Here is a 26,559-nt window from a genome sequence, read left to right as displayed (position 1 = left end):
GTCGTCACTTTACTATAGGGACCTTAATAACATGTACTAAGGATTTATATATGTTTTAGGAATGTTTTACAAAGCATATGTTAAACATGAACAAACATTAACAGACAGTTGTAAATGATGAACTGTCGTCACTTTCATCATCATCGGCGGTCACTCGTATCCGAGTATGACTGTCCTCCTACACTTAATAACATGTACTAAGGATTTATAGATATTTTAGGAATGTTTTACAAAGTATATGTTAAACATGAACAAACACATTTCCCAAATATACAAATAGCTTGTATATATTATATAACATCAGTTACAAATGATTTAATAATCATTTACAGATGTATTATACATGGCTTATTCATGAATAGTTTTACTACTTACTAATACTTTATAAATTATTTGTAAATTTGTTATAAAGGTTTTAGTAATCATTTACAAATGTAAACAAGCAGGTTGTTAATGATTTGTTAATAGTCTACAAACTGCTTATAAACGTTTATAAATGCTTTATCATGGGGTCATTACAAATGATTTAATAATCATTTACAGATGTATATAAATGGCTTATTAATGAATAGTTTACTACTTACTAATACCTTATAAATGATTTGTAAACATAGTTATAACGGTTTTAATAATCATTTACGAATGTCAACAAACAGGTTAATAATGATTTGTTAATAGTCTACAAACTGCTTATAAACGTTTATAAATGCTTTATAACGGGTCATTATTGTAAAGTGCTACCGAAACTTCGTATGAATCTGATCTCAGGTCAGAATGGGTTAACACCCAGAGCGGCAAGAACGGAGTTCTCCGTCCTATCAATTAGATAAGCTCGTCACCCAACTCAATGTCTGCCAAGGACTTTTTTTATCAACTCCCACAGCGCCAACAACGCCATTAACGCCTTTTTAAAACGTGTATAACGTTTTTTTTAGAAAAAATATATAAATAAAAATTAAATTAAAACATGTATAGAAACTGGCAGTCAGGGCCTTTTTGCGCCCCCGAGTGGCGATGGAAGAGGACAGAGATTTATTGATATCAAAACCGATCGCGTCGCTCCACAGGCTGGGAGCGTCTGTTGCGCAACATTCAATGTTATTTCCAGTTGGGACATCATCAAAAATGTCCCCCCCCCCCCCCCATTTTAGCCGATCAGATCGAAAATCTTAAAACGTGAATAACTCTTGATCTAAAAATCATTCCTAAGCAAAGATCATCTGTTGCAGGGCAGGGACATGTCAAGAGTATACGCCTGTACTGTTACAGTATAACAGCACGGTAAAAGGACCAGTCGGGGGGGGCCTGTTGAGTTATAGTGTGCTCTGGTTGTTAATGATGATCAGGACGATGATACTAAGTGTAGACCTCGGCTACGAGGTCGGCCTGTGTATCCCCCCCCTCGGCCCCCCTGGCCCTGCTGTCAGTGGACAGATGGTTTGTCCTGAACTGGAATTCAATTAGACCCATGCAGCCACGCAAAAAGCCATGGGAACACAGCTGGGTTGGAGAAGAGGCTGTGAAGAAAGGGCTGCGTGTGTGCGTGCGTGCTTGCAGGCGTGCATGCGTGCAGGCGTGCGTGCGTGCGTGCTTGCAGGCGTGCATTCGTGCGTGCGTGCGTGCGTGCGTGCTTTGACTCTCGGGGATCCACATACTGCAGAAACTATAGTGTGGCTCATGTGTATCTCGGACTTTGTGTGACCAGCCTGTAAGTCGATGACATATCTATACTATGACATATATACATATACTACACTATATCTGACGTTATCATTTCAGTCTGATCAAGAGCTCCGTTGACACGCATTATAACATTTAAAGATCTAATAAGGAAGTAATGGTTACCAACTAACTCTCCATCATTTAACTGGGGACCACCTGTCATCCCCTCAAAGACCACTGGTGGTCCCTCGGACCACTGGTTGAAAACCGCTGATTTACAGGAAAAGTTTGAAATTATGTAATGGAGATAAGAGGTTTTTTCTGACAGCCTGACGGCAACAATTATGGTCTCTTTTAGCTTTGGCGTGTTGTTGCCATGGCAGCGGTGAAGACGAGGCTCCAGATGCACGTCCTCTCTCGTTGGCCCCGCCACGTTAATGTCACACATGCCAGACCATAATACTCTCAGACTCCAGGGGTAGAGATAAATATATCTGAAGCAGGAAATAGCAGCAGTACAACAGGGGCAGAGGGCAATGCTATAGAACTGCCAGAGAATGGCTGGGCTGCAAAACGTTGGGAGGTTACCGAGTCTAAGGGCTGCATTTTGCGTGTCTTAAGTACCAGGTCTTATTCCCTAACTTGAGTAAACTAAAGACCTGGAGGCGTGATCAATGCCATTTGGCTATTCTGAGTGGCCAAAGAGCATTGATCACCAGGTCTTTAGTTAGATGTACATCTTTTTGGCATGTTCCGTATGGGTGTGTCACATATATTGTCATATTATTTGATTTACTGTATATCCTGAAATCTTGAATAAACAAAACTGTGAAAGAAATATTCATCACAAATTGTTATTTTCACCTATAGTAGGTGAATAGGTAAAACATTTAGTAATAGTTATCACCGTGAAACTTGTTGATTACTTACACGAAGACAATGATTTATTGTATTGCAAGTTTTCTGAAATTGTACATTTAGGTCAGGTTAAACCCTAGGCTACTCTTCAATTAACATCTGTAATATATTTTTTTAGTTTGTTTTTTCATGTGCCGCCGGGAATTCCGTTCAGAAATTCCGTATTAAAATGTCCACACACAAATTACATAATAATATGCAAAACATAGAAAATATGAAAAAGCTACTACTGTGGAAGGGTTATCATATAAACACTTCAATATAGGTATGGTTTTGCCCACTCAATTCATAATTAACGTTCCGGTCTTAGAGCTCTGGCTCATGGACTAAGAACCGTGCAGATACAACCCAGGTGGAAAAGGGGCCACACAGGGTCAGAGTTCAGAACCACTGGCTTACAGGAGGGGGATGCTGGACAGTTTAATTCCCAGGTGTCTGTGGGTCTTTGTCGCCCTCTTGAGACTGAGTGAGCTACTTTCAAAGTGAGACATTTGCTGTGTTCTTTTGTACGTAACTGGCAGGTTCAAAAGTCTATCCTCTCCACTCCAATCTTCTAGATCATGCTTGGGCAATTGGCGGCCCGGGGGCCACATACAGCCCCCACCTTCACTTAATGTGGCCCTCAGGTTAATATCAGAATACTGATATATTATTGATTTCAGCTGTTACAATTCCAAACATAACCCTGTTGTCCAATGTGTTTGGATTTAGTTCATGAAGTTAACATAACTATAACTAAATTATGCAATTAGGCAGATGGCCGCCCACCCCAGAGTCGGGTTCTGCCTGACGTTTCTCCTCTCCTAAAGGGGAGTTTTTCGTTACCATTGTCGCAAATTCGCAATATTGCTTGCTCTGGGTGGATCTTTGTTGGTTGTAAAGTGTCTTGAGACAACTCGTTGTGATTTGACACTATAATAAAATTGAATTGAATTGAATTATTTTGAAATTAAATAAAAAAGGTTATTTTTCAGGAACTGAAATGGGTCCCGACCGACTGTCTGGGAAACACTGAACTACTGTACCATCAAATACCCAAGAGACACCCGAGGAATCCCTCTGAAGGAAAAGATACATGTCTCTCTCACTCTATCTGTTCCAAGACATTCTTTTCCACAATTATCTCAATTAAGCTTCAATTGGAGATAAACCGAACAAAACAAAACAACAACAACAAAAAAAAACTAAAGAATTTCCTCTGCGAGACAAATTCCAAAAATAAACTGGACTGGAAAGAGTAAGTGGAGAAGGAAAGCATAGTTAGAGCATTTTCAGAACCAATGTGGATGGGCTGGATGCCAGCTAAGTCATTAGCATTGTTTTTACTACTATTTTCATGATGTGAGAGTCTGACAAAGAATTTGTTGGAAAGCACCATAGGAAATGTTGAATGAAAACGTTTCGCTGCAAGATAAGCGTTGGACCGTTTCAAACGACTTATGAAACAATGATTGAAAGAAAAAACTATTGACCTGAAGCATATACAGTACTACTTTTTTAGAAACATGAACCCTATCGTGCCTATTCAAAGAAATCATCTCTACAAGCTCAATGGGCAGCTACACGTGGCGCTGTGAGCTTGCAGATCGGCAATCTCTTGTGAAGATACTTGGTGTAGAGGGAAAAGGGAAGGGGCCTATATACTGACCTACAGTATATACATTTTGGACATTTGAAAATAGCTGATCTACAAGCTCACAATGCGTTGCTATGCGACACATTACTACCTTGTTAGATCTTTAACTCTTGAGATCGTAAAATGACCATTGCAAGGTTGTAGATCTGCCATTCTCAAACGATCTTTTATATATTTTAAAACTTGAAATGATGCATTCTGCACAATGAGTACTTTTACGTACAATTTGATGCCAATACTTGTACTTTCACTCAAGTACATTTTGAATTCTGGATTTCTTCTTGTAACTTGTTGAGTACTTGAGTACTGTCGAGTACTTTTCCCCCCACCACTGCCGATAGGAGACATGGGAGACGACGTCACATGGTACAACAGGAAGTGAGATAACAACTGACCTTTTCTGGGATGGCTGGCCAAAAGGAAGTGCTTTGTCCTCGTAGAAGCGCTTCATGGCGAACCGGTCCAATGCCTGGTCGGCGCTGAAAAGACCAACACCAAAGCAGCGTTTAGTGTTACGCAGTGTTGTTTTTGGCAGCAAATTTCTATTTTAGTTTAGTCATAGTCTTTGGACTGAAACTTCATTTAGTTTTAGTCACGTGGAATGTCTTAGTGTTAGTCTAGTTTTAGTCGACTAAATGTCATAAGATTTTAGTCGACTAAATCTACAGTTGATTTAGTCGACTAAAATGTATTTTGGCGGGTCTTGATGCCGTCTTAATGAGTGTTTTTACACATGCTGAAAATAGCTGATCAGCTATTTTCAGCATGCAACCAAGTGTAAAATGACTTATACTGGATCTCTTTTCCACTAGTCCCTTAATATCTGGACCCCCAGATTAATAAAAGTCTAGTTTTTATTTGTCGACAAAATTGTCAGTATATTTAGTCTGAGATTTAGTCATCGTAGCTTAGTTTTCATTTAGTTTCCATTTGTTTTTGTCAGTGAAAATAGGTAGTCGACGAACATTTTTCGTCTTAGTTTTAGTCGACGAAAACAACACTGGTGTTACGTCATGCTCTCGCAGATCATGGCGTTTTGGCATTGTAGTTCTGGATAAATTAACACATTTTGGGTGCAGGAACCCCTTTTGGTATTTTAAACTTTATATCTATTGAAAAATAGCAGATCTACAAGCTCGTAGGGCGCCACCGAGTGGCGCGCTACGAGCTTGTAGGTCTGCTATTTTTTGAAAAACCCGAAGAACGACTGACATAGAAACATAGCTTTTTCAGAAAACTGTCCTGATGTAGAAGAATTTTTTTAGAATCTTATCTCAGGTCAGAATGGGTTAAGGCCTGGCCCTATACCTGGGCCCTCATCAAAACCCTGTATATTCAATACACTGCCCCTGCTGCGCACCCTTAGATCTCCATATATGGAGCTGACCTGTTCTGACATTCCATATCTTGATCTGACCTCATCACACCCTGTACCCTCGAGATACGCTCCATATATGGCCAGTGCACGTGTAGCCCTTTAGGGCGAGGTCGCTTCTCGCCCCCAGGCGTCTTACTGGTAATAATAATAATAATAATAGAATAATGGTGGTATCAACATGTATTACAGTGCATTTATAAAAGGACGATGGAAACCGGGACATTTTGGTGTTTTACAGATATTTGTCGGGGCTCTGACAAACACCAGTCGACTGGCGAGGACTGGTGCTGAGAACCACTGGGGATTCATTTGTCTTATTCTACGTACCTAGCACTCGAAAAACGTCTACCCAAGTGTTGTCCCAAGTGCTTTTTACTACTTTTCACTGGTTCAATATTTTCGAAAACAACACACAGCTGTAAATGGGGTTCAATAGCACTGATTTCTGGAACAAAATAATAATCAAAAAACCTAAAGAAATATGGAGTTAGGTGGGTCGGGACTACGAGAATCTAAATGTTTGGGCTAGGTCGGTACATGTAGGACTGTATGTGTTTGCTGTCTACGTGCATGTGGCTGCGCTCTGCGCGCTCCAGTCTTTCTGGAGGGAGCGAAATGTAGCCTCTTCTACATGCATCTAAGCATTAACATTTCAATGGCCGAGGGTCGTTAGTCTATTGTTCCGTGTTGATGTTATCGCACGTCTAATGGTCGTGTGACAACGACGCAACTATAAGAAGCCTTCGGGGGAGAGTTAGTGTTCCGCCTGATTTGACAGAAAGTAACACTATAACTTAATTTCGGTCAAATTAATCAAACGGAGCACCAAAGCTCCGCGACACACAGGTTGGGAAACACTGCCTTACAGAGCTGTTGTGTGGAAATAATAAAAAGGTCCCCCTATTCTGTGTTTCCTAGAACTGGAGGTATTTAAATTCTCTTTTACAATGGAAAACCATTTCTTATCATACACGCTCTCAAGATTATTTGATGCTTGAGACCATACATGCCTACACTACATCTGGAAAATCTGCTTTCAAGTGCGCTGCTGCCCCACACACTTGGAACACCTTATAGACTTCACTAAAGTACAGCTCTCTTCCTTCTCTATATCGCTTTTAACTTGATATATCAACGCTGGTAAATATCAACTGTACCCGTTTTAATTGAGCACTATGTAATGTTCCCTTATTACCAGTAATTTACTTTATATATCTATGTTTTGTTTTCTTGTTGTTTTCTTGTTTTATGTTATGTTTTGTTTCCCCCCCCCCCCCCCCCCCCCCCCACTGTACATTGTTGTAATCTCGGCACCACTGAAAAAGAGGGTCCCAGCCCTCAGTGTGTTCTCTGAGAACTAAATAAAGGTTGAAATGAAAAAGAAAAAATAACGTGGTGAATCACATCTTGATGACATCATCAAGATGTGATTCACCATGTTAATGATTTTTCTATGAAACACAGAATGGGGGGGTTCTTTTTATTGTTTCCACACAACACCTCTAAGGTATATTAATGACATGGTAAAATGTTGAAAATGAGTGGTATTCCCCCTTTAAGTAAAATATTGAATACAGGAGTATTTCTACACTGTGTATACGTGCGCGAATGCAAGTATATATCTCTTCCAGTACTGGTATTGGTGTTGTTTTGTCTTGTGAAACAGCAGCCTTGAAAAACCCCTTTAGATTTAGGCCTGTTTAGTTTATGCTTTGCTGGCTTTAGCTTCACATCAATTACAGAAGGCTTGTATGTTTTCACAGTGTCCCACCCCCACCTATTAACATCTGGTTCCATTGAAGGCAGGCAGCGGGTTCTCAAACAGTTTCATGTCAAGGACCCCTACATTGAAAAAATGTTTAACGAATTTGGCCGCAGCAGACCCCAGGCGAGATTGTGTGTGTTTTTCATTTTTCTCCCCCAATCAACCCATTTTGTGTTTTAAACATGTTATAATTTAGCTATTGAAAAATAGCAGATCTACAAGCTCATAGCGCGCCACCGAGTGGCGCGCTACGAGCTTGTAGGTCTGCTATTTTTTGTCAAACATGTCAATTTTGTGAATTTTAGAAGTTTTTTTTTTTATTTCGACGTCAGGCCTAAATGGATTAAGTCCTGGACACACACACACACACACACACACACACACACACACGCGCGCGCGCGCACATCGGAAAGCTCCGGTACAACTACAACATGACGTCACTCGCAAACTTCTGAAACGCATTCCTCGGAATTCTTGTTCAGAAAGCTGCACTCCCAGATGCTGTGACTCGCCGAACTCTACTTCGGAGAAAAAAATTAAAGTCTGATCTTATCCGACGAAAAGTTTGGTGGTCGGAGACAGTATGGACTGCCCTTAACCCATTCTGACCCGAGATCAGATTCATACGAGGTTTCCACTGGACACACACTGGTCTGATTAACCCATTCTGACCTGAGATCAGATTCTAAAAATGTCAGTCGTTCTTCGATTTTTCAAAAAATAGCAGACCTACAAGCTCGTAGCGCGCCACTCGGTGGCGCGCTACGAGCTTGTAGATCTGCTATTTTTCAATAGCTAAAGCACAACATGATGCTAAACACCAAAATGGGTCCCCGTTCAGAATGGGTTAAGGCATAACATCATAGACACCGTCTAGCTTGCAGATCAGCGATTTTCAAATGGCCGAAATGTATATAGGGCTGGATACCATTATGTGCGGGAACCCCTTTTGGTGTTTTAAGCATTATGTTATACTTTGGCTATTGAAAAATCGCAGATCTATACAACCTCACCGAGTACCGCGCTACGAGCTTGTAGATCTGCTTTTTCTTTTCTTTTTTTTTCGTGAAAATGTGGCACAAATTTGGAATATATATTCTTTCAGAGTGAACATTTTTGAGACGGGGGTCGGAGGACGAATACCTATCATTTTTGGGGTCCTTGACATGAAATAATTTGAGCATACATGACACAGAAACATGAGGTTTTTCAGAAAACTTTCATGATTTAGAAGGCATTTGTAGAATCGTCCTCAGGTCTAAATGGGTTCATGTATGTTTAAGTAACTAAAGTTTTCAAATAAATGTAGTGGAGAAAAAGTACAATATTTGCTTCCTAAATGTAGTGGAGTGGAAGTAAAAGTATTGGAAATTGGAAATGCTCGAGTAAAATACAAATACCTCAAAATTGAACTCAAGTAGGCCTACAGTACAGTAAATGTACTTGGTTACTTTCCGCCACATGTCCGGCGGAGAGATCTGAACCGATTACTGTTTCTCCAGCATCAAGCTTTCACCCGAAAAAACAAAAAAAAACCCTGCGCTCCGTTGTTTCAGCGAATCCCTTCGCAAGCACTTCAGAGCGAAAGGGTAGAGCGTAACGTAACGCATCTAGGCAGATCACAGATCACAGCACGCGAGTTAACATTCATAACAGTGTAAATATTCAGACATATCCCTGAATGAAATTGAATATTCATAGCCTAAGCCCCCTTTGTTTAGGTTTTCGGATAGAGAAAGGCATTCCTATACTTGGGAAAATAATCACGTGTGCTCACTTTTGCTCATAGAGAGAAAAACATTTATTCTTTTTCCTTTCTATTTTCTTCGGTAAGATTTGGCACGTAAAAACAACTCTGTTCATAATGGAAAGCTTGCAATACAAACATTGTGAAATCATTTGTTTTGTTCAAGTCAAGGACCGACTGGTCTGAATGGAGGCAAACGGGGCGATTCGTGGACGCATCAATCCTAATCAAATCTCTGGGCATCTAATCTTGATTAAAATGTCTTTCTCTTCACCGGAAATCAGTTGCGGTTGTCTTTTAGTGTATTTTAAAAGACAACAAATAAAATAAATGGCTTGTACCTGGCGGAGATGTTACTGTAGTGCATGTAAGCAGCCACCACCACCCCTGTTCGACCTCGGTTGCCCTGCGAGAGAGAGAGAGAGAGAGAGAGAGAGAGAGAGAGAGAGAGAGAGAGAGAGAGAGAGAGAGAGAGAGAGAGAGAATGGGCAGTGGGGGAATTATTCATTGCACTTTGCAAAAGCTTGTTAAGCAAACAAAATCTATTATTAATGTTAGTATTAAAGATGTCTGGGCAACCCAGTTTGAATCCGTTAGCATCCTCTCCAGGAAAAGGAGTTAAGAAAACACAGTACAGTGCCATTTACATTACTTCTAAACTAAATGCTCTTATTAGTCTTATACTATAAGTAATGTACTGTAACGTCTTAATGTCAGGTCTGAAATCTAATGTAGCTAATGTAACCAAATGAACCCATACCAGACTCATCATAACATGCGTGTGCACGCAAGCACGCACGCACGCACGCTCGCAGTTCCAGACTCTATACAGCATTTGGAGATTGTGGAATAGTTGTCTCTAGTCTACGGGGCTTCAGAAGAGAAAGATGGCCACTGTGTGTATGTACTGTAGCCTATGTGGTGAACACTGAACGGTGCTTAAATCCTACCTTGTTGCTGAGCACCACCACATGGCGAGCGTCGGCGTTGAGCCAGGTGTCCACTGCCTTACACATGCTGCAGATCTTATCCAGCGCTGGTGCATGGTGGTCCGGCCAGCCAAACTCCAGGACCTGACAGGGATTCGTCATGGATTAAAGCAAAAAAAAAAAAATCTCACCGACTGAAAATCAAGCTACGCTAATCCAAGACGATCGATGGCCATGGAGTTCGAGACAGCTTTGCTCTCATGTCTCACAGCACACACAAGCTCAAAATGACGCCACATTTAAGTATTATGCGAAGGATGATAGCTGCTTTCCACAACCGTTAATGCACTTGCACAATCTGCAGTTCAGAGCCTTTCATAATAAAGGCGCTCGAGTGCCAAGCAGATGAGGCAGATTTTACTCTGAAAAGCCTCGCCTTCCATTTCCCCCCCAAAACCGGGAGGCATAATCTTCCATTTATTACGTCACACTGTCACATCTAAACTCTTTGTAGAAGCGTTTATATTCCAAACGAGATGCACGCTGAAGTCAGAAATGATCACAGAACATCGGGCGCTTTGGTCAAAACCGTGGAGAGCAAGAGATATGAGTCACTTTTGTCGGCCCGTAAACAAAGGAAGTGAACGGCAGTGCGCATGTACAGTATCGTGATGCAAAATACATCACATCTTTAGATTTATCTTTCTGTGGCGTGGTGCTAGAGCTCAACCGGTCTTCTAGTGTTTGTAATTGTATGACCAAAAGTCTGGAAGTATGGTATGACCAAAAGTATGGAAGTATGGAAGATGCTTCTGAACATTAATGTTGCTAATTTGACCACTTCAAATAATGTAATCTGTGCAACATGCTTCCATAGAAGACATGATGGATCTATAGAATCCAAATGGCGACTGAGAACTTTACATCAATGGTTTTTGTCTCAGGGTACTGCAACTATTGATTATTTTCCTAGCGATTATTCTATCCATTTGGTTTATGTTAAATGTATATATCAATTAATTGATTAACCATTTGCACGCATAGGCGGAGCTTGAAGTTGACGCTGGGGGGTGCGACAGCTTGGCCAACGACACCCGCGCGCACGCGCATTTTAGCGTTTTTACAATGCCCTAACCCCTAAAAATGAGTTATTTAGGTAGTACAGCAGCTCACACACATGCACTACAGCCGTACAGCGAGTCATCATATCATGATAAGAGAGATGATTACAAACTACAGTCAGAAGCCAGAAGGTATTAAAGTAAAAAAATAAAAAAAAAACCCTTTTTTTTTTTTTTCAGGGGGTGAACCCCCCCAAGCTCCGCCCATGTTTGCACGTAATTTTATACTTTGTCACACAACGGTGTGACGCAGAAATAAAACGGTAGCTCTAACGCATCGTGAGCTTTTTTTTGTTGTTGTTGCCAATAATGACGAATATCTTTGTAAGAATCGATTAAATCAATTGCACTTTCTTTTACCCTTGGTGAAGACTGAGAGGCAGCCGTTATAGCTGAATTGCAGAGGAGGTAAAGAAAGTAAGTTGTACCTACATACACACATTTCCCCATATATTTCAAATATCCAAAATACAGTAAGATATGATCTTGAAGAAGTTTATGGATTTGGCACCTTGTGGTTTAGCTTGAAGATGTCACTCCTTCGCTCGCTCAGGTTGAGCATCTGTAAGCAGAGAAAGCAAAGAGCACACATCAGAACACTAATAGACACATTCAACAATAAAGCACTTCTGAGCCGTCATCTATTAACACATTCCATTCGTAAAACGCCTCAGGACGTCTTAAGGATTAAAACCGAGCTGAGCCTTGGACGTCGCTGGACGTCCTCCTAGCGCATCCTCAATGATACGGGGCGAGATAAGAATATATATTTTTTGGCCCGTTCGCCTTTCGGCTGCCGTATACTACGCTCTGGGCTCATATTAGCTTACCGTTGACTTGACCGTTGACTTGACATGAAAGAATTTCCTAATCCGGGGCGCTCTCCATGGTTATGAACGGATCGATTATGCTGGCGCTTCATTTCTGCTCCTCATCCGTCTCTCCCGCAAAATATGAACGCTTTTTGGATCATATATTATCGTATAAATTAAAATGATCGCAATGTAAGCTAGCAATGTAAAAGTCAACTTTTCTTTGTAGATTGTTTCCGGGTCATGGCTTTCAGAGTAAAAGCGCTGAGACAACCCCGGCCACCCAGAGCTTCTATTTTGAAGCACTTCCATCACTGATAGTGTTAATGTGCAGGTGGCAGCAGGTGGCACCATCTGCGAGTGGTAGTTAGGGATGTCTCAGGTGCACCTGCCGCTTATCAGGGAATAAGGACACACCGGCACAGGGGCCCCCGCGGCCCAACTATGGATAATCGGTTGAAGTTCAACGGAGGCATTGGGGCTGCAACGATGATCGATAATTTTCTTATTGATTATTCTATCGATTCCTGGTTTTGATGAATCTAGAACTATTTTGATGCAAAAAAAACTATTAGTGGAAATAGCAGATGTACAGTACAAGCTCAAAATGTGTCAGATGAGGTTGTCGTTTTAACTATTTTCACTATGTTTTTAAAATGATATATATTTTTTCCTACAATGATAATCCCAAAATAGGGATAGATTGTTAATAATTTATTTAACTAGATAATCGACTGTATATTTTTTAAATGAATGGTTAAATGGATTAGTTCGATTAACTGTTATACCCTCACACATGGTAGCAGGTTATACAGTGTGGTGTTACAGTATGTGTGATCTGAAGCCCCCTTTTGACGCAAGGTCCCTTGCCAGCATATTTTTTTATTTTTTTAAATGTATCCCACAATTTTGTAACCCAAATCCCCTGTGTCAATTATCTAATGTGATCCTGGGCTCTACACACCCTCCGCCAACCTGGGGAGAGCAACGGACTTGAACTCATGCTTCCTTCATGCCTGAGTGTCCAAGTTGCTCCTTTACACCTGACAGGGGGGAGTTTCCCTGGTTGGACGTAGCGCGTGGAAGGAACACGTTATTCCAACCAGTTCCTTTCCCCTCCATCAGGCGCCCCGGTTGGCCAGGGGGAGGCGGTTTAGAGACCAGGATTACTGCATGTTTTTTGTGAGGGTACCTACCCTAGGGCACACGGGGAGAACATGTGAGGGTACCTACCCTAGGGGGACAAGGGGAGAACATGTGAGGGTACCTACCCTAGGGGGACAAGGGGAGAACATGTGAGGGTACCTACCCTAGGGGACATGGGGAGAACATGTGAGGGTACCTATACCCTAGGGGACACGGGGAGAACATGTGAGGGTACCTACCCTAGGGGACACGGGGAGAACATGCATATTATTGACGGCGGTTCTTCTTCTTCTCACCAGGTAATGCTCGCCGTGCTTGGAGCGCAGCATGGAGGCCACCTCCTTGAGGTTGGCGGCGTAGCTGCGCTCGTCGGTGGCGATGGGGAAGGAGACGGAGATGATCCGCTCCGTGATGTACACCAGGTCCACCTCGTAGGGCTCCTCCATGGCCCCGGGGACCACGATCTGACCCCTATGGGTGGACACAACCAACAACCCTTTAACCCACAACCCTTTACACCAGGTCCACATCGTAGGGCTCCTCCATGGCCCCGGGGGCCACGATCTGACCCCTAAGTATGGGTGGACACACAACCACAACCCTTTAACCCACAACCCTTTACACCAGGTCCACCTCGTAGGGCTCCTCCATGGCCCCGGGGGCCACGATCTGACCCCTATGGGTGGACACAACCAACAACCCTTTAACCCATTCTGACATGAGATCAGATTCTAAAAAATGTCTGTTTGAAAATGACAGTTTTCTTGAAAAAGCTATGTTTCTATGTCAGTCGTTCTTCGATTTTTCAAAAATAGCAGACCTATACAAGCTTGTATGAGTTAAACACCAGTAGACTATTTTCACGACAAAGTCTCTCATTTAACGCTTAAATCATACTCCAATACTACTCACAATTAAGGACAGGAAAACAAGTAAGACGTTTGCATTGCTTGTGTGATACAGGGTGGGGGACCATAGTACAGTAGATTTTACACATTCTACTGCCTCTGCTGTCACAAATAGTGACGGCATTTAGATGGTATTCCTAAGTAGTTTGGTCACTGCATTTGGACTCCGCATTTGGATACTGTAATTGGACACTTCAAAGGGGTGGATAGTGATTGTTTGATAATGTTGTGTGCATTACATTACAGTATTGTGGGAACGAAATCTTACTGTGACAGCTTTCGTCTTGAGACTACACTCTCTAGTCGCGACCTCGTAGATCCCTGCAAAACACACACACACGTGCACGCACATGTACACACACACACACACACACACACACACACACAGTCACACACACACACGCACACACACACACACACACACACACACAGTCACGCACACACACACACACACACAGTCACGCACACACACACACACGCACACGCACACAGTCACACACACACACACACACACACACACACACACACACACACACACACACACACACACACTCATAAGCAATCTCCATCTGGTAATGATGAGGCCTCCTCACATTATTAAATTACAATATGACATTGGGTATAAGAAAACAGATCATGAGGCTAAAACTGTAAGTGTTTCTGAGTAGGAGAGAGACGGACTGAGAAAGCCGAGAGAAATAGAGAAGAGAGGGAAGGAGAAAGAGAGAAGAGCCGTTTGAAGAAACCTTATACATCTGTAAGAAAAAAAGTCTTTAAGAGAGAAATAAAGATTGATAAACATAAACGCGATATAAAGAAATGAAGAGAAAGAGAGGCACAGTGACAGAGAGAGAGGGAAACAAGATAAAGAGCAGCGTGTTCCAAGACAAAATAATTAACAGATGCTGTCATGAAACCGACTGAAAGCTCCAATTAGCTTGTCTCCTATGTAGCTATTTTCCTGGGGAAGCGGCCGGGTTTGGCTGCTATTCGCTGCATCAGGTCTGCTGTGTTATAAATGTTATTAGAACATGAAGTAGCTCTGTTGCACAATCACCGCCTCACACATGCAGACACAAATGTTTTCCATTGTTATTTATTTTGCTGGTGACAAAAAAAAGAAAAGAAAGGTGTGATCTATTCTATTCTGTTCTGTTCAGTTTGCCTATAGTGTTGCACAGTAAAAATGCCAATTTATCCTTTTGTAACTCTGAGAAGGAACCAAAATGGTTTAACTTAACACTGAGGGATTTTACTGTGTGTATATATCGGCACGATCTTGGATGGTCAATAAGCCGCTACAAAAAGAGGACACCGTCCAAAAATGACAGCCATCCAATCAAATGCCTCGAGATTATCTTCACGATAACACCCCCCCCCCCCCCCCCCTCCCCTCTTTTGCATTCTCAAGTTTCTTTTCCCACAATATCATTAAGCACCAGCAGCACTTGGCGCTGGTCAAGTGGAGAACCATGGCGACGGGTTTGGACTGTGTTGGGGTGACTGTTGGAGTTGAGGAGGAGGAGGAGGTCCGGCCGGCCGGGGGACAGACAAACAACGGCGCCGGGGTTAAGAACACTGCCTCCCTGAGCCCCTCCATGTTGGGGTTAAGAACACTGCCTCCCTGAGCCCCTCCGTGTTGATGTAGCCTCGCCGAGATGAGGCTAGAAATCCTCCCGAAGCCGACACAAAAACGAGAACCATAATTCACCGTGATTTGACAGGAACCAGATGCTCTGCACTACGACGACGCTGGTGTCTGCAAACTGAAACAGGCTGTTTGTTCACATGGGGGGGGGGGTGGGGGGGGGGGGGGCAAGGAGGGGAGGGGTGGGGTATGAGGGGGTTGTCACACGAGGTTCTGGGACAGGCGGCGGGGGGGGGGGGGGGGGGTTGTCACATGGGGGTTTGGGGACGTGGGGAGGGGGGCTGTCGTGTGTTGGTGTTGTTGTACTGCGACTTGACAGATCACGAGAACAAGCTGCCGGGGCTCGCACATGTACTGCATACGGCGAGGGTTAACGGGAACACAACATTGGCACTGCATGTGTTAATGTATAGCGGCGAATCAATGGAACGCACGCATCGTGTGCACTCATGTATAGAATATGCATGAACACGCACACGCGCACGCACACGTGCACAAGTTTAAAATGATCACTGAAAGCATCCATCAAATCAAATCAATGTTTTCATAGTTTTTAAGGGGCCATCGCTTTGCTTTCGTCTTCACCGTTGCTCGACAATGTTAAAATGACCCCTAAATGTATTTATGGCATAAGTATATAGCGCCATTTTTGGAGCTCCTGCGATGGGCGTAGCTTACCTTGTTGAACAGGTACCCGGTGCTGCGCCTCCAGGACGTACGCAGGGAGTTAAAACGTCTACGGATGGAGGCGCCCAGGGTCATACTGCCCTCCCTTTTCAATTTATCGCAATCCAAATCTTATAGTCTATAGTCTCTGCATAAAAAAAACAAATAACAAAAACAAAATGATCCCAAAAAATGGAAACGTCCCCTTCATGTGTTAAAGTAGACGGAACCCAGTCTGAGGCTGTGGAAGTAGAATCATAAGGAACCCCCCACAGGGTTCAACCCTTTACAGAGGAAGAGATGTTACAACTTGCTGCATGCTTCGATTAGACGAGAACCGGTGCTCCGGTCCGGAGTAACTGGAGATGCTGTGATGAGTCACAAGCCTCCCTCTCCCTCTCCCTCTCTCTCTCTCATGTATTCTTGTCTTCCTCCTTCTTCTCCGTCGTATTCCCCTGCATCTCTCCCTCCGACGGTTTATTTATTTTCTCTCTTAGTTGCTAACCTCCTTCCCCAGTGACCCGCCCATTCCGTGTCTCCAACCCCTCCTCTTCCAGCCTTGTTATCTCTCCTTATTGCATCTCCCTGTGTTGACTGTTTACTCCTCTCTCCTATCTCCCTGCGTCTGTGCACGTCTGAAGGCGTTGCCGTGGCAGCGGTGGCCGAACGGTTTGCGGAGCGGTCTTGATATCGGAAGGTCACTAGTTCGTATCCCCGGACCGGCACGTTAAAATTACCACCGCTGAAGTGCCCTTGAACAAGGCATTGAACCCCTACCATGAAATGTTCTATGAGCAGGGCCCATGGCTGTAAACAAGTTCTTGAGCTTAGTCCAGTTACCCTGGGTAAACATAGTACCTTTCCTTTTCCTTTCCGTGCACTGCATTGCATTGTGTAGGCGACGTGTTTGCTTGAAGTCTCCCTGTGGGTCTTTCTTATGGGACTGTTGGACGTCATCACAAACGCGGCGATGGACAAAAACTCAGTCGACCATGCATGTCCCCCGTAAGATGAACTCTATTTAACTTATTTTTTTTTACCTCTAATTTATTTTGTCTCCTATAACATCTCCTAAGATAATAAGAGCTTTATTGATTCACTGATTGGGGGAAATTCAGGCGCCGCCAAAGACAGTACAGCAGTTAAAAACCGATTTCAGGGCAAGGAGAAAAGTACTGGCAGATACAGCATGATGGCGAGACGTCACAGTCAAGGCAACACCACGCATCTCTCTTCTCCTCTCCAAATCCATCCTGGGTTCCTTTGAAAGCATCATATTCCGCATGCAGACACAAGGAGGCGTCATTGTCAACACTCGCACACACAAGTATAATTTTCGAATATTAGTGCCAGTCCTCCAAATTAGATTCCGATGTCAGTAAAAAAAAAGAAAATAATAATAATTATTATAATTATAATAATACTGCATAAACGGGAAAAAAGGTTTTATTTATCATCAAGGTTTACATACAATGACGTAAATAAATTATAATAAATTATAATTATGTTTGCCTCAATTGCACCCCAAAAATGCTAACTTTGAACATTTAGTGGATTTTCTGTGATCTGGGGTTCAAGTTCAAGTGCTCTGATCCGTCTATGGATACTGAGGTCAACGTCCACAGATCCCACCCCCTCTCCTCGCTGCCCCTCCCCCCTATGCTTCCGCCCTGCCCCTGGGCGGGGCAGAGCAGAGGCGATGATTGGCAGGCAAAAATCCCTCAACGGTGACCTCTGCTGGCAAATTGTTATGTTTTCATTGCAGCTCAAGAGGCTTCGGAACACACAGAGAAAACCCCCAGACCACAGATAAATCCACTGAATGTTCAAAGTTCAGAAAAAGAAAAAATAAATGAAAATGAATGTCATGACACCTTTAAGTGACGATTAACGCACAATACCCTTTGAACGTAATGATCCATTTACTTTTTACCAGCAGTTGAGGTCAAAATATATTCGAAACAGTGGAACATCAACATGCACATCCCTAGTATAGGTCAGCCCAGTACGTGTTTAATGAATTTTCAACACAACATGTGTGTCGACATCATGATGTGTTGTCAGTAGGGTTGCCACCTTCAATAGAGCACCGAAGTCTGACGTCAACCAGTGTTGTTTTTGGCAGCAAATTTCTATATCAGTTTAGTCATAGTCTTTGGACTGAAACTTCATTTAGTTTTAGTCACATTTTAGTCACCTGGAACGTCTTAGTGTTAGTCTAGTTTTAGTCGACTAAATCTACAGTTGATTTAGTCGACTAAAACGTATTTTGGCGGGTCTTGATGCCGTCGTAATGAGTGTTTTTACACATGCTGAAAATAGCAGATATACAAGCTCAAAACGTGTCGCGCTGCAACACGTTGTGAGCTTGTAGATCTGCTATTTTCAGCATGCAAACAAGTGTAAAATGACTTACACTGTCAACTAGTCCCTTCCTAACATTTTAGTCTAGTTTTTATTTGTTGACGAAATTGTCAGTATATTTAGTCTTAGTTTTAGTCATCATAGCTTAGTGTTCCTTTAGTTTCCATTTAGTTTTCGTTAGTGAAAAAAGGTAGTCGACGAACATTTTTCGTCTTAGTTTTAGTCGACGAAAACAACACTGCCATAGAGGGATCTTAGATTCATATAAGAAGTGTGTTTGAAAAAAATAAACAGATCGTCCCGGGGTTTCACTCATATGGATATGAAGAATCATCTGACTCAGAGAAAACGCTAATCTTAAAGGGACACTTCACCCTTTTTGCAAAGAAATATATGTTAATGACGTTTAGAAGCTTTAGATCACTTTCCTGGGGGTATTTATGTGTGTAATATGTGGTTTTAGATATTTTAGATTGTAGCAGTGAGCCTGTTGTCTCTGATGTCATGGACAATGGTCTCACTACCTTCCTGGACTACAATTCCCATAATTCTTTGGTGCACTGCTCCTCCTTGTGGATAGGGGGAGAGCTGTCTTACTGAGACAACATGTAGTCCAGGAAGGAAGTGAGCCCAGTGTCCATGACATCAGAGACAACAGGCTCACTGCTACAATCTAAAATATCTAAAACCACATATTACACACATAAATACCCCCAGGAAAGTGTTCTAAAGCTTCTAAACGTCATTAACATATATTTTTTTGCAAAAAGGGTGAAGTGTCCCTTTAACAGTGCATTTTCGCTAGAAAAAGACTGTTTCAAATACGAGTGACTGACTATCGGAAACAATACAGAGACTACCTCCCCGACAATATGGCCGAGACGGTTTGTTTATTTCTGGACCACAATTCTTATATGAGACGGTTTTAAGATGACCCAGTGTTATTCTCCATAGAGAAAAACCTCTGCGAACCAGGGGATGAGCGAGTGAGGTCATGTCTTTAGAACCAGCCACCAGGGGATGAGCGAGTGACATCAGGACTTTAGAACCAGGGGATGAGCGAGTGCGAGGTCATGTCTTTAGAACCAGGGGATGAGCGAGTGACGTCAGGACTTTAGAACCAGGGGATGAGCGAGTGACGTCAGGACTTTAGAACCAGGGGATGAGCGAGTGACGTCAGGACTTTAGAACCAGGGGATGAGCGAGTGACGTCAGGACTTTAGAACCAGGGGATGAGCGAGTGACGTCAGGACTTTAGAACCAGGAGATGAGCGAGTGACGTCAGGACTTTAGAACCAGGGGATGAGCGAGTGACGTCATGACTTTAGAACCAGGGGATGAGCGACTGACGTCAGGACTTTAGAACCAGGTGATGAGCGAGTGACGTCAGGACTTTAGAACCAGGGGATGAGCGAGTGACGTCAGGACTTTAGAACCAGGGGATGAGCGAGTGACGTCAGGACTTTAGAACCAGGTGATGAGCGAGTGACGTCAGGACTTTAGAACCAGGGGATGAGCGAGTGACGTCAGGACTTTAGAACCAGGGGATGAGCGAGTGACGTCAGGACTTTAGAACCAGGTGATGAGCGAGTGACGTCAGGACTTTAGAACCAGGGGATGAGCGAGTGACGTCAGGACTTTAGAACCAGGTGATGAGAGAGTGACGTCAGGACTCCGGCGCTCTATGTGGAGAAATACTAAGGGATTAAGCAGCACACTATGTCCACCTCTGGGGGTGAGGGAGGCGGTGGATCAGGGGTAGAGTGGCCGGATGGTAAACCCTGTGGGCTCCCCCAGAGTTAGTGTCGAAGTGTCCTTGAGCAAGACGCTGAACCCCTAAATGCTCCTGATGTGCTGGTTGGTGCCTTGCATGGTTTCCGCCACCATCGGTGTATGAATGTGTGCGTGAATGGGTGAATGTAAATGCACAATCTCTGTAAAGCGCCTTGGATAAAAAGGGCAAGGCGCTATATAAATGCACCATTTAAGGAACCAAGAGATTCCACGCTGCAAAGCCTGCTCTTTAGCTGCTCGGACAATACACAGAAATCTACGTTTATAGGGCAGGTACTGTATGTAGCAAGCATTGACATAATATTTACTAAGAAGTACAAGCAGGTTAGGACATCGAATGGATAAAGAACAGAATGTCCCATACCGTATCAGGGTCGGGAGAAGCATGAGGCACGTAGACCCATGACCATACTACTGGCCTCTTCCTCTGCGTCCACACGTCAAGATCAAGAACCAAGAGGGGTTTATTGGTCACTCACTCATACAGGTACAAGCAAGCGAAATGTTGTCAATGCGTGTATACGTTATACGGGAGTGTTGCTCTTCAGGCATGCTGTTCAAACAGGCCCAGCATGCGCGATACGCAACAGGAAAAAAAAAACATTTTGTCAACTTAATTTGCTTTATTTTTCATTCCCATTGATGCTGTTCAAAGCCAAGTGTTTGATTTTTGCCTGCTTTCTTTTTCTTTTTTTGCACGCATGCGTTTTGCGCTTTCAGTTGTTGTGGACGTGGTGGATTATCGGGGCCCGGGTAGACTTTCTAAAAAAAATGCCCTGGCTGTCCGTATGACTATAGGGGCAAACCCCGTGACAGTGCAGGGCAGGCACAGACAGGATTTTGGCACAACAAAGAGACAAAGGCGCCTGGGTCCTATACGACAGATTTGCTGGCCTGTGTTTTATTTTGTTCATCATTCTTTAAATTCACTGTTGCTGTGTGTGTGTTTGTGTGTGTGTGTGTGTGTGTGTGTGTGTGTGTGTGTGTGTGTGTGTGTGTGTGTGTGTGTGTGTGTGTGTGTGTGTAGTGTGTGTGTGTGTGTGTGTGTGTGTGTGTGTGTGTGTGTGTGTGTGTGTGTGTGTGTGTCAGACATGTGCATTTGGGACGTTTGTGAAAATACAGTAAGAAATCTAGGCCCGTATGGGTTCTAAACGGGACAGATATTTAATTGTCACGACTGCATATTTTATATGGGACAGGTGGCAACCCTAGTTGTTGTTGTTAAGGTTAGTATGTGTGTATGGTATTTACATAATGGTGCCGAGAAGGCACAGGAATGTGTGATTGTTCCGGACCAGATGAGTGCCGCTATGTTGTGAATGTGACACCTCAAACAGAGAGCCACGTCCATGGAGCTGACCTCGACAAGTCCAAACACGACCACACTCAATGACCATGATGGCTGGATGGATGGCTTTCCTATTCCAGTGGTTCTCAAAGGGAGGGGTCCAGAGGGACCCTCGGGTTTCCTTCATGAGGGGTTCCAAATGGATCCTTTTTATACAGGTCTGTAACTGAGGAGTTACAGTATGTACTGTACAGTAAAGGTTTGAGAACCACCGTTCTATTCCAACTGAATAAACACACACACTCACCCACGCACGCACGCATACCCGCACACGGACACACAGACACACACGCTCATAGGCATGAAAACACACGGACACAGACACACACACACACACACACACACTCACACACACACACACACACACGTTTGTATTACTATACTGTACTACAGTACATTTTACCTGTTCTTGAACGCCGGGCTGTGTCTGTGCTGCCTTGAGAGCCTGTAGTTCAGCTACTCTTGGTGCGCGAGCCTGCACGCAACCAAGTATGAGACAGGCATAACTAACACAACCTGAATGCTTTCCTAATTACTTGCGCAAGCAGAGCGCGCAAGTAATAGTTTCGCCCGGCTCGTATGCACCGTCCCAGCCAACCCGCCACTTTTGATGCGTATGCACCGTCCCAGCAAATTGTGCCCGATTTGCTGGGACCAGATTACATGGTGTGTATATGTATAACTAGCTCTCAATGATGACGTAAGACATAATTATGTGGATTAAAGGACCCAATGCCAGAGTGTAATTGGTTTTCGATGGCGACGTAATGACGATATGTTTTAGTGTTGGGAGGATTAAAGGTAATGCTCCTGTGTATACATGTATGTAATCTGGCACCACTGCCGTATCAGGCACAATTTGCTGGGACGGTGCATACGCATCAAAAGTGACAGTTTATAACGGTCGAAAGTACTTGCGCGCTCTGCTTGCGCACTAGTTGGCCATTTATGGCCTACTAGTGTGCAACAAGCAAGTATGCACTCGACAGAGTGCAGTTCTAGTTGTATATAAGCCTAAAAACTTTTTTTTCTTTTTTTTTTGCCATTTTTAAAACAACCATTCCTCTTCGTTGTTTTCTTGGCCTCGTCTTAAATGCCGTTATATGCTCCACTTGTGGGGACTCACAAGTATAGTAATACAAGCACGTACACACACACGTCGTACAGCAGGCATTCACATGCAACAGTATATACGGCATATGGCATGCGCTCACAGATAATGTGCATTCAATGCAAAGGAAAATCCTGTGCTAGAAAAAAAATGTCATTATCATGACTATAGTGGCATGCTCTTTGATAGCACAGACCTAAAAGAATGCTTGTCATGGATATCGACCAATGAGCATCCATCCGTTTCTTTGAAACAGGAAACAGAGGGAACGGGGGATGTGATGCAGTAACAAGTAAAGGTTGAGGAAATTGAAATGGTTTACAAATCTCCAAACTTGGCCCGTTGCTTGAACCCATGGCGTCGGTCACATGGGTTCAAGTTCAAGGTATATACTCTTCCTAAAACTCTTCCAAACTCTATCCTATAACTACAGCCTTTAAGAAGAATGAATGTCTATATACACAGTACATGATGAGTTATTTTCACTTGCATAGACAGTTCAACGGTAATCAAAGGTCACGCACATCCACACACCCTGTAAAAAGGTATAGGTGCCGAGCGCAAACGAAACAAAAGCATGGATGGGTTCGCACGCCGTGGCTCCCTTCAATGACTTTTATTGTGCCATCCACCAATGCTCTCCTTCAGACCAATTGGCTTAAAGGACCACTTCACCACTTTTCAACCTATCTTCATATAATAGGTCCTCATTAATAATCATGATAAAATGGCACGATTCTTTTCTACTCAGTCTGTATCTCATAGGAGGGCTGTGGGCAGTTTAGAAACCGTCTTCCAGTGACATCATTAGAAAGATTGCTTTTTAAAGAAAAATTTGATTTTCATTATCGTGAGAACGATGGCTTCCATTTTCGCATTGCAACTTTTCAGGTCTAGAAAGCCTGCAGTTTTTATTAGCTTGTATTCCCCATCGATGATGTCACTGGAAGACGGTTTCTGAACCTGCCCACAGCCCTCCTATGAGACACAGACCGAGTAGAAAACAATTGCGCCATTTTATCATGATTATTAGTGAGGACCTATTATATGAAGATAGGTTGAAAAGTGGTGAAGTGGTCCTTTAAATATTGGTCAAATGGCATCCATGTTATGCCAATCAGTCTGAAGGAGAGCACTGCGAGGATGCCACAATGAAGTCATTGAAGGGAGCGAAGTGTTTCGATCTCATCTATGCCTCTGAGCTGCACAGACAGTCCAAACTATTTCTCTTTAAAGATAAACTGTTTACGGCGAGGCTCTAGCAAGAGACTAGCCGTCTATGACAGGGTCTGTGCGTGTGTGTCTGTCTGTCCGGAGCTTATCTTGCAATCTGCTGGACCGAAGAGAACAGCGCCAAATGTCCTGTAATAGACGACATAATATAGCTCCGGTCCACAGCATTAGGATGTGTCTCTTTGGGCATTTCTTTTTTTCATATATCACCGGTATAGCAGTCTCTCGACTTTAGTAAAAAAATAAAATACACTTTTGCTACTCACCAAAACAAAGGCCGGTGATATGAAACAAATGCCCATAGGAGTCATATAGCGTTATGGCGTATAACTCCTAACGCTATATGGACCAGAGCTAACCACAGAAGTACATCCACTAACTTTGATTGTATTGTATTATTATACGTATTTTAACTTAACTATTACATTTTATTTTTTTATTTTAAGTCAATAAGGCTCTGAGAGCTTGCCCAGATTTGGAGTCAGTCATTACTCCAAATCTGAGTAAGTTTCCAGCCCCATCTATATGTCTTACAACATAAGACGACTGGACATCTATGTCTTACGACATAAGACGCCTGGACATCTATGTCTTACGACATAAGACGCCTGGACATCTATGTCTTACGACATAAGACAGACCGGTCACACCAAGTCTGAGATCCACACATTGGAGCCAAGTCCGAGATCCACGTCGACTCTGAGCCACGGCCATTTCTTTGCAGATCCCGTGATCCACAAAATTTCCCCCTTTTTTTTTTTATAGTGACGGACAGGAGCGGCATGGGGGGGAGAGAGGGGGGGGATGACATGCAGCCAATAAGGGCCTGCGGTCAGATTGTAACCGTGGCCAGCTGCTGGAGAGGGTTTAAGCTTGATAATGATATGGTAGGATACGCGCTCTACCACGAGCCGCGTCATGTTTTATATATTGCCAGTCATATCTGCTGTATTAACATAATGCCCATATCTCAACCCCATACTGCGATGGTCTAAGTGTCAATTTAGCTCTGAGAGTGCAAACATGGACCCAACTTTTATTTATTTATATATATATGCTTGACTTTTTACCCGACAATATCGTACATATAGGGTTGTATTTTGCGTGTCTTAAGTACCAGGTCTTATTCCCTAACTTGAGTAGACTAAAGACCTGGAGGCGTGATCAATGCTCTTTGGCCACTCAGAATAGCCAAATGGCATTGATCACGCCTCCAGGTCTTTAGTTTACTCAAGTTAGGGAATAAGACCTGGTACTTAAGACACGCAAAATACAGCCCATAGTTTCATAGACCATCTCCATCTCTCTTCTTGCAGTAAACAACGTAACCTGTAACCCTCCCTCCAAGTGCATTTGTCCCGTCAAACACCCAGTTCTCTCTCTCTCTCTCTCTCTCTCTCTCTGAGTGCATATAAGGTGAGTTATGTGTGAATAAGTGAGAGCAGATTGAGTCATCGCTCGGCGTTTAGGACCTGGCCTTGAGTCACCACCGCCAGGCAGAAACATCTCCCGATGAGCCAAGCGTCTGGGCTGATGTTTGTTGGATGCCTTCGCTCAGGCATTGCCATGACGCATGAGTGGGTGAATGTGCGTGCGTTCGTGCTTGTGCGCGTGTGTGTGTGTGTGTTTCGGACCTTCTGTGTCTGTGGTTGTTGAGACAGCTGACCGGCAAAACCTGCACCACTGGTGTGTGTGGGAGCCGGAGGTGTAAATTATAAAATGTGTGCATGTTTGCGTGTGTGCGCGCGCGTGCATACGTGTGTGCATGCATGTGTGCAAATATGGGTCCATTCATTGTGACACTCTCAGAGTTAACTTGACATGAAAAGAGAAGGATTTCTTCTCGGAAAGGCACCTGGGAATTTATAGATGTATTTTAAAAGGTCCATTCTATTTACTAGTAAGCCTAATATTATTCCAGAATCAGGCAGGTCGGTCCGCAGATATATGTCAATATAATGGATATGCCCGACGGCATCGCTGATCCACAAATACGCCCATATATGGATTGGACATGCCATACGACTCAGCACAAATCGGCGTAGTTCGGCGATGGGTTATTATTAACATATATGGACGTGATTGACTTCACGGTTCGTGTGAGTAAGCATCATTTAGCCACCAGGGTCAGACCAGAGCTTGGTCCGTGAGAGAGAGGGGGAGAGGGAGGGAGAGAGAGAGCGAGAGCGAGAGAGAGAGAGAGGGAGGGAGAGAGAGAGTAAGAGAAGGAGAGAGAGAGGGAGAGAGAGAGTAAGAGGAGGAGAGAGAGAGGGAGAGAGAGAGTAAGAGGAGGAGAGAGAGAGGGAGAGAGTAAGAGAAGGAGAGAGGTATAGGGAGAGAGAGAGTAAGAGGAGGAGAGAGAGGGAGAGAGAG

At 43.4% G+C, this 26,559-nt stretch overlaps 1 protein-coding gene across 1 annotated transcript in view; it reads right to left on the bottom strand.

Moving 5' to 3' along the window:
- Nucleotides 1-26,559, bottom strand: part of LOC310853979 (tensin-1-like) — a 128,707-nt gene that overhangs the window by 86,183 nt on the left and 15,965 nt on the right. The window contains exons 4-9 of the mRNA XM_083758454.1: nucleotides 14,291-14,343; nucleotides 13,411-13,585; nucleotides 11,668-11,718; nucleotides 10,057-10,179; nucleotides 9,448-9,512; nucleotides 4,612-4,695 (exon numbers count right to left, since the gene is read on the bottom strand). Of these exons, the coding sequence (XP_083614580.1) occupies nucleotides 4,612-4,695; nucleotides 9,448-9,512; nucleotides 10,057-10,179; nucleotides 11,668-11,718; nucleotides 13,411-13,560 (473 nt within the window). The 5' untranslated portion in view covers nucleotides 13,561-13,585; nucleotides 14,291-14,343. The remainder of the gene's footprint in view (nucleotides 1-4,611; nucleotides 4,696-9,447; nucleotides 9,513-10,056; nucleotides 10,180-11,667; nucleotides 11,719-13,410; nucleotides 13,586-14,290; nucleotides 14,344-26,559) is intronic.

The sequence above is a fragment of the Protomyctophum parallelum genome, assembly GCF_964188405.1.
Source record: "Protomyctophum parallelum genome assembly, chromosome: 23".
In the NCBI taxonomy this organism is placed as follows: Eukaryota; Metazoa; Chordata; class Actinopteri; order Myctophiformes; family Myctophidae; genus Protomyctophum; species Protomyctophum parallelum.
The sequence above is the reverse complement of the archived record's forward strand: the minus strand, read 5'-3'. Positions and strand labels throughout refer to the sequence as shown.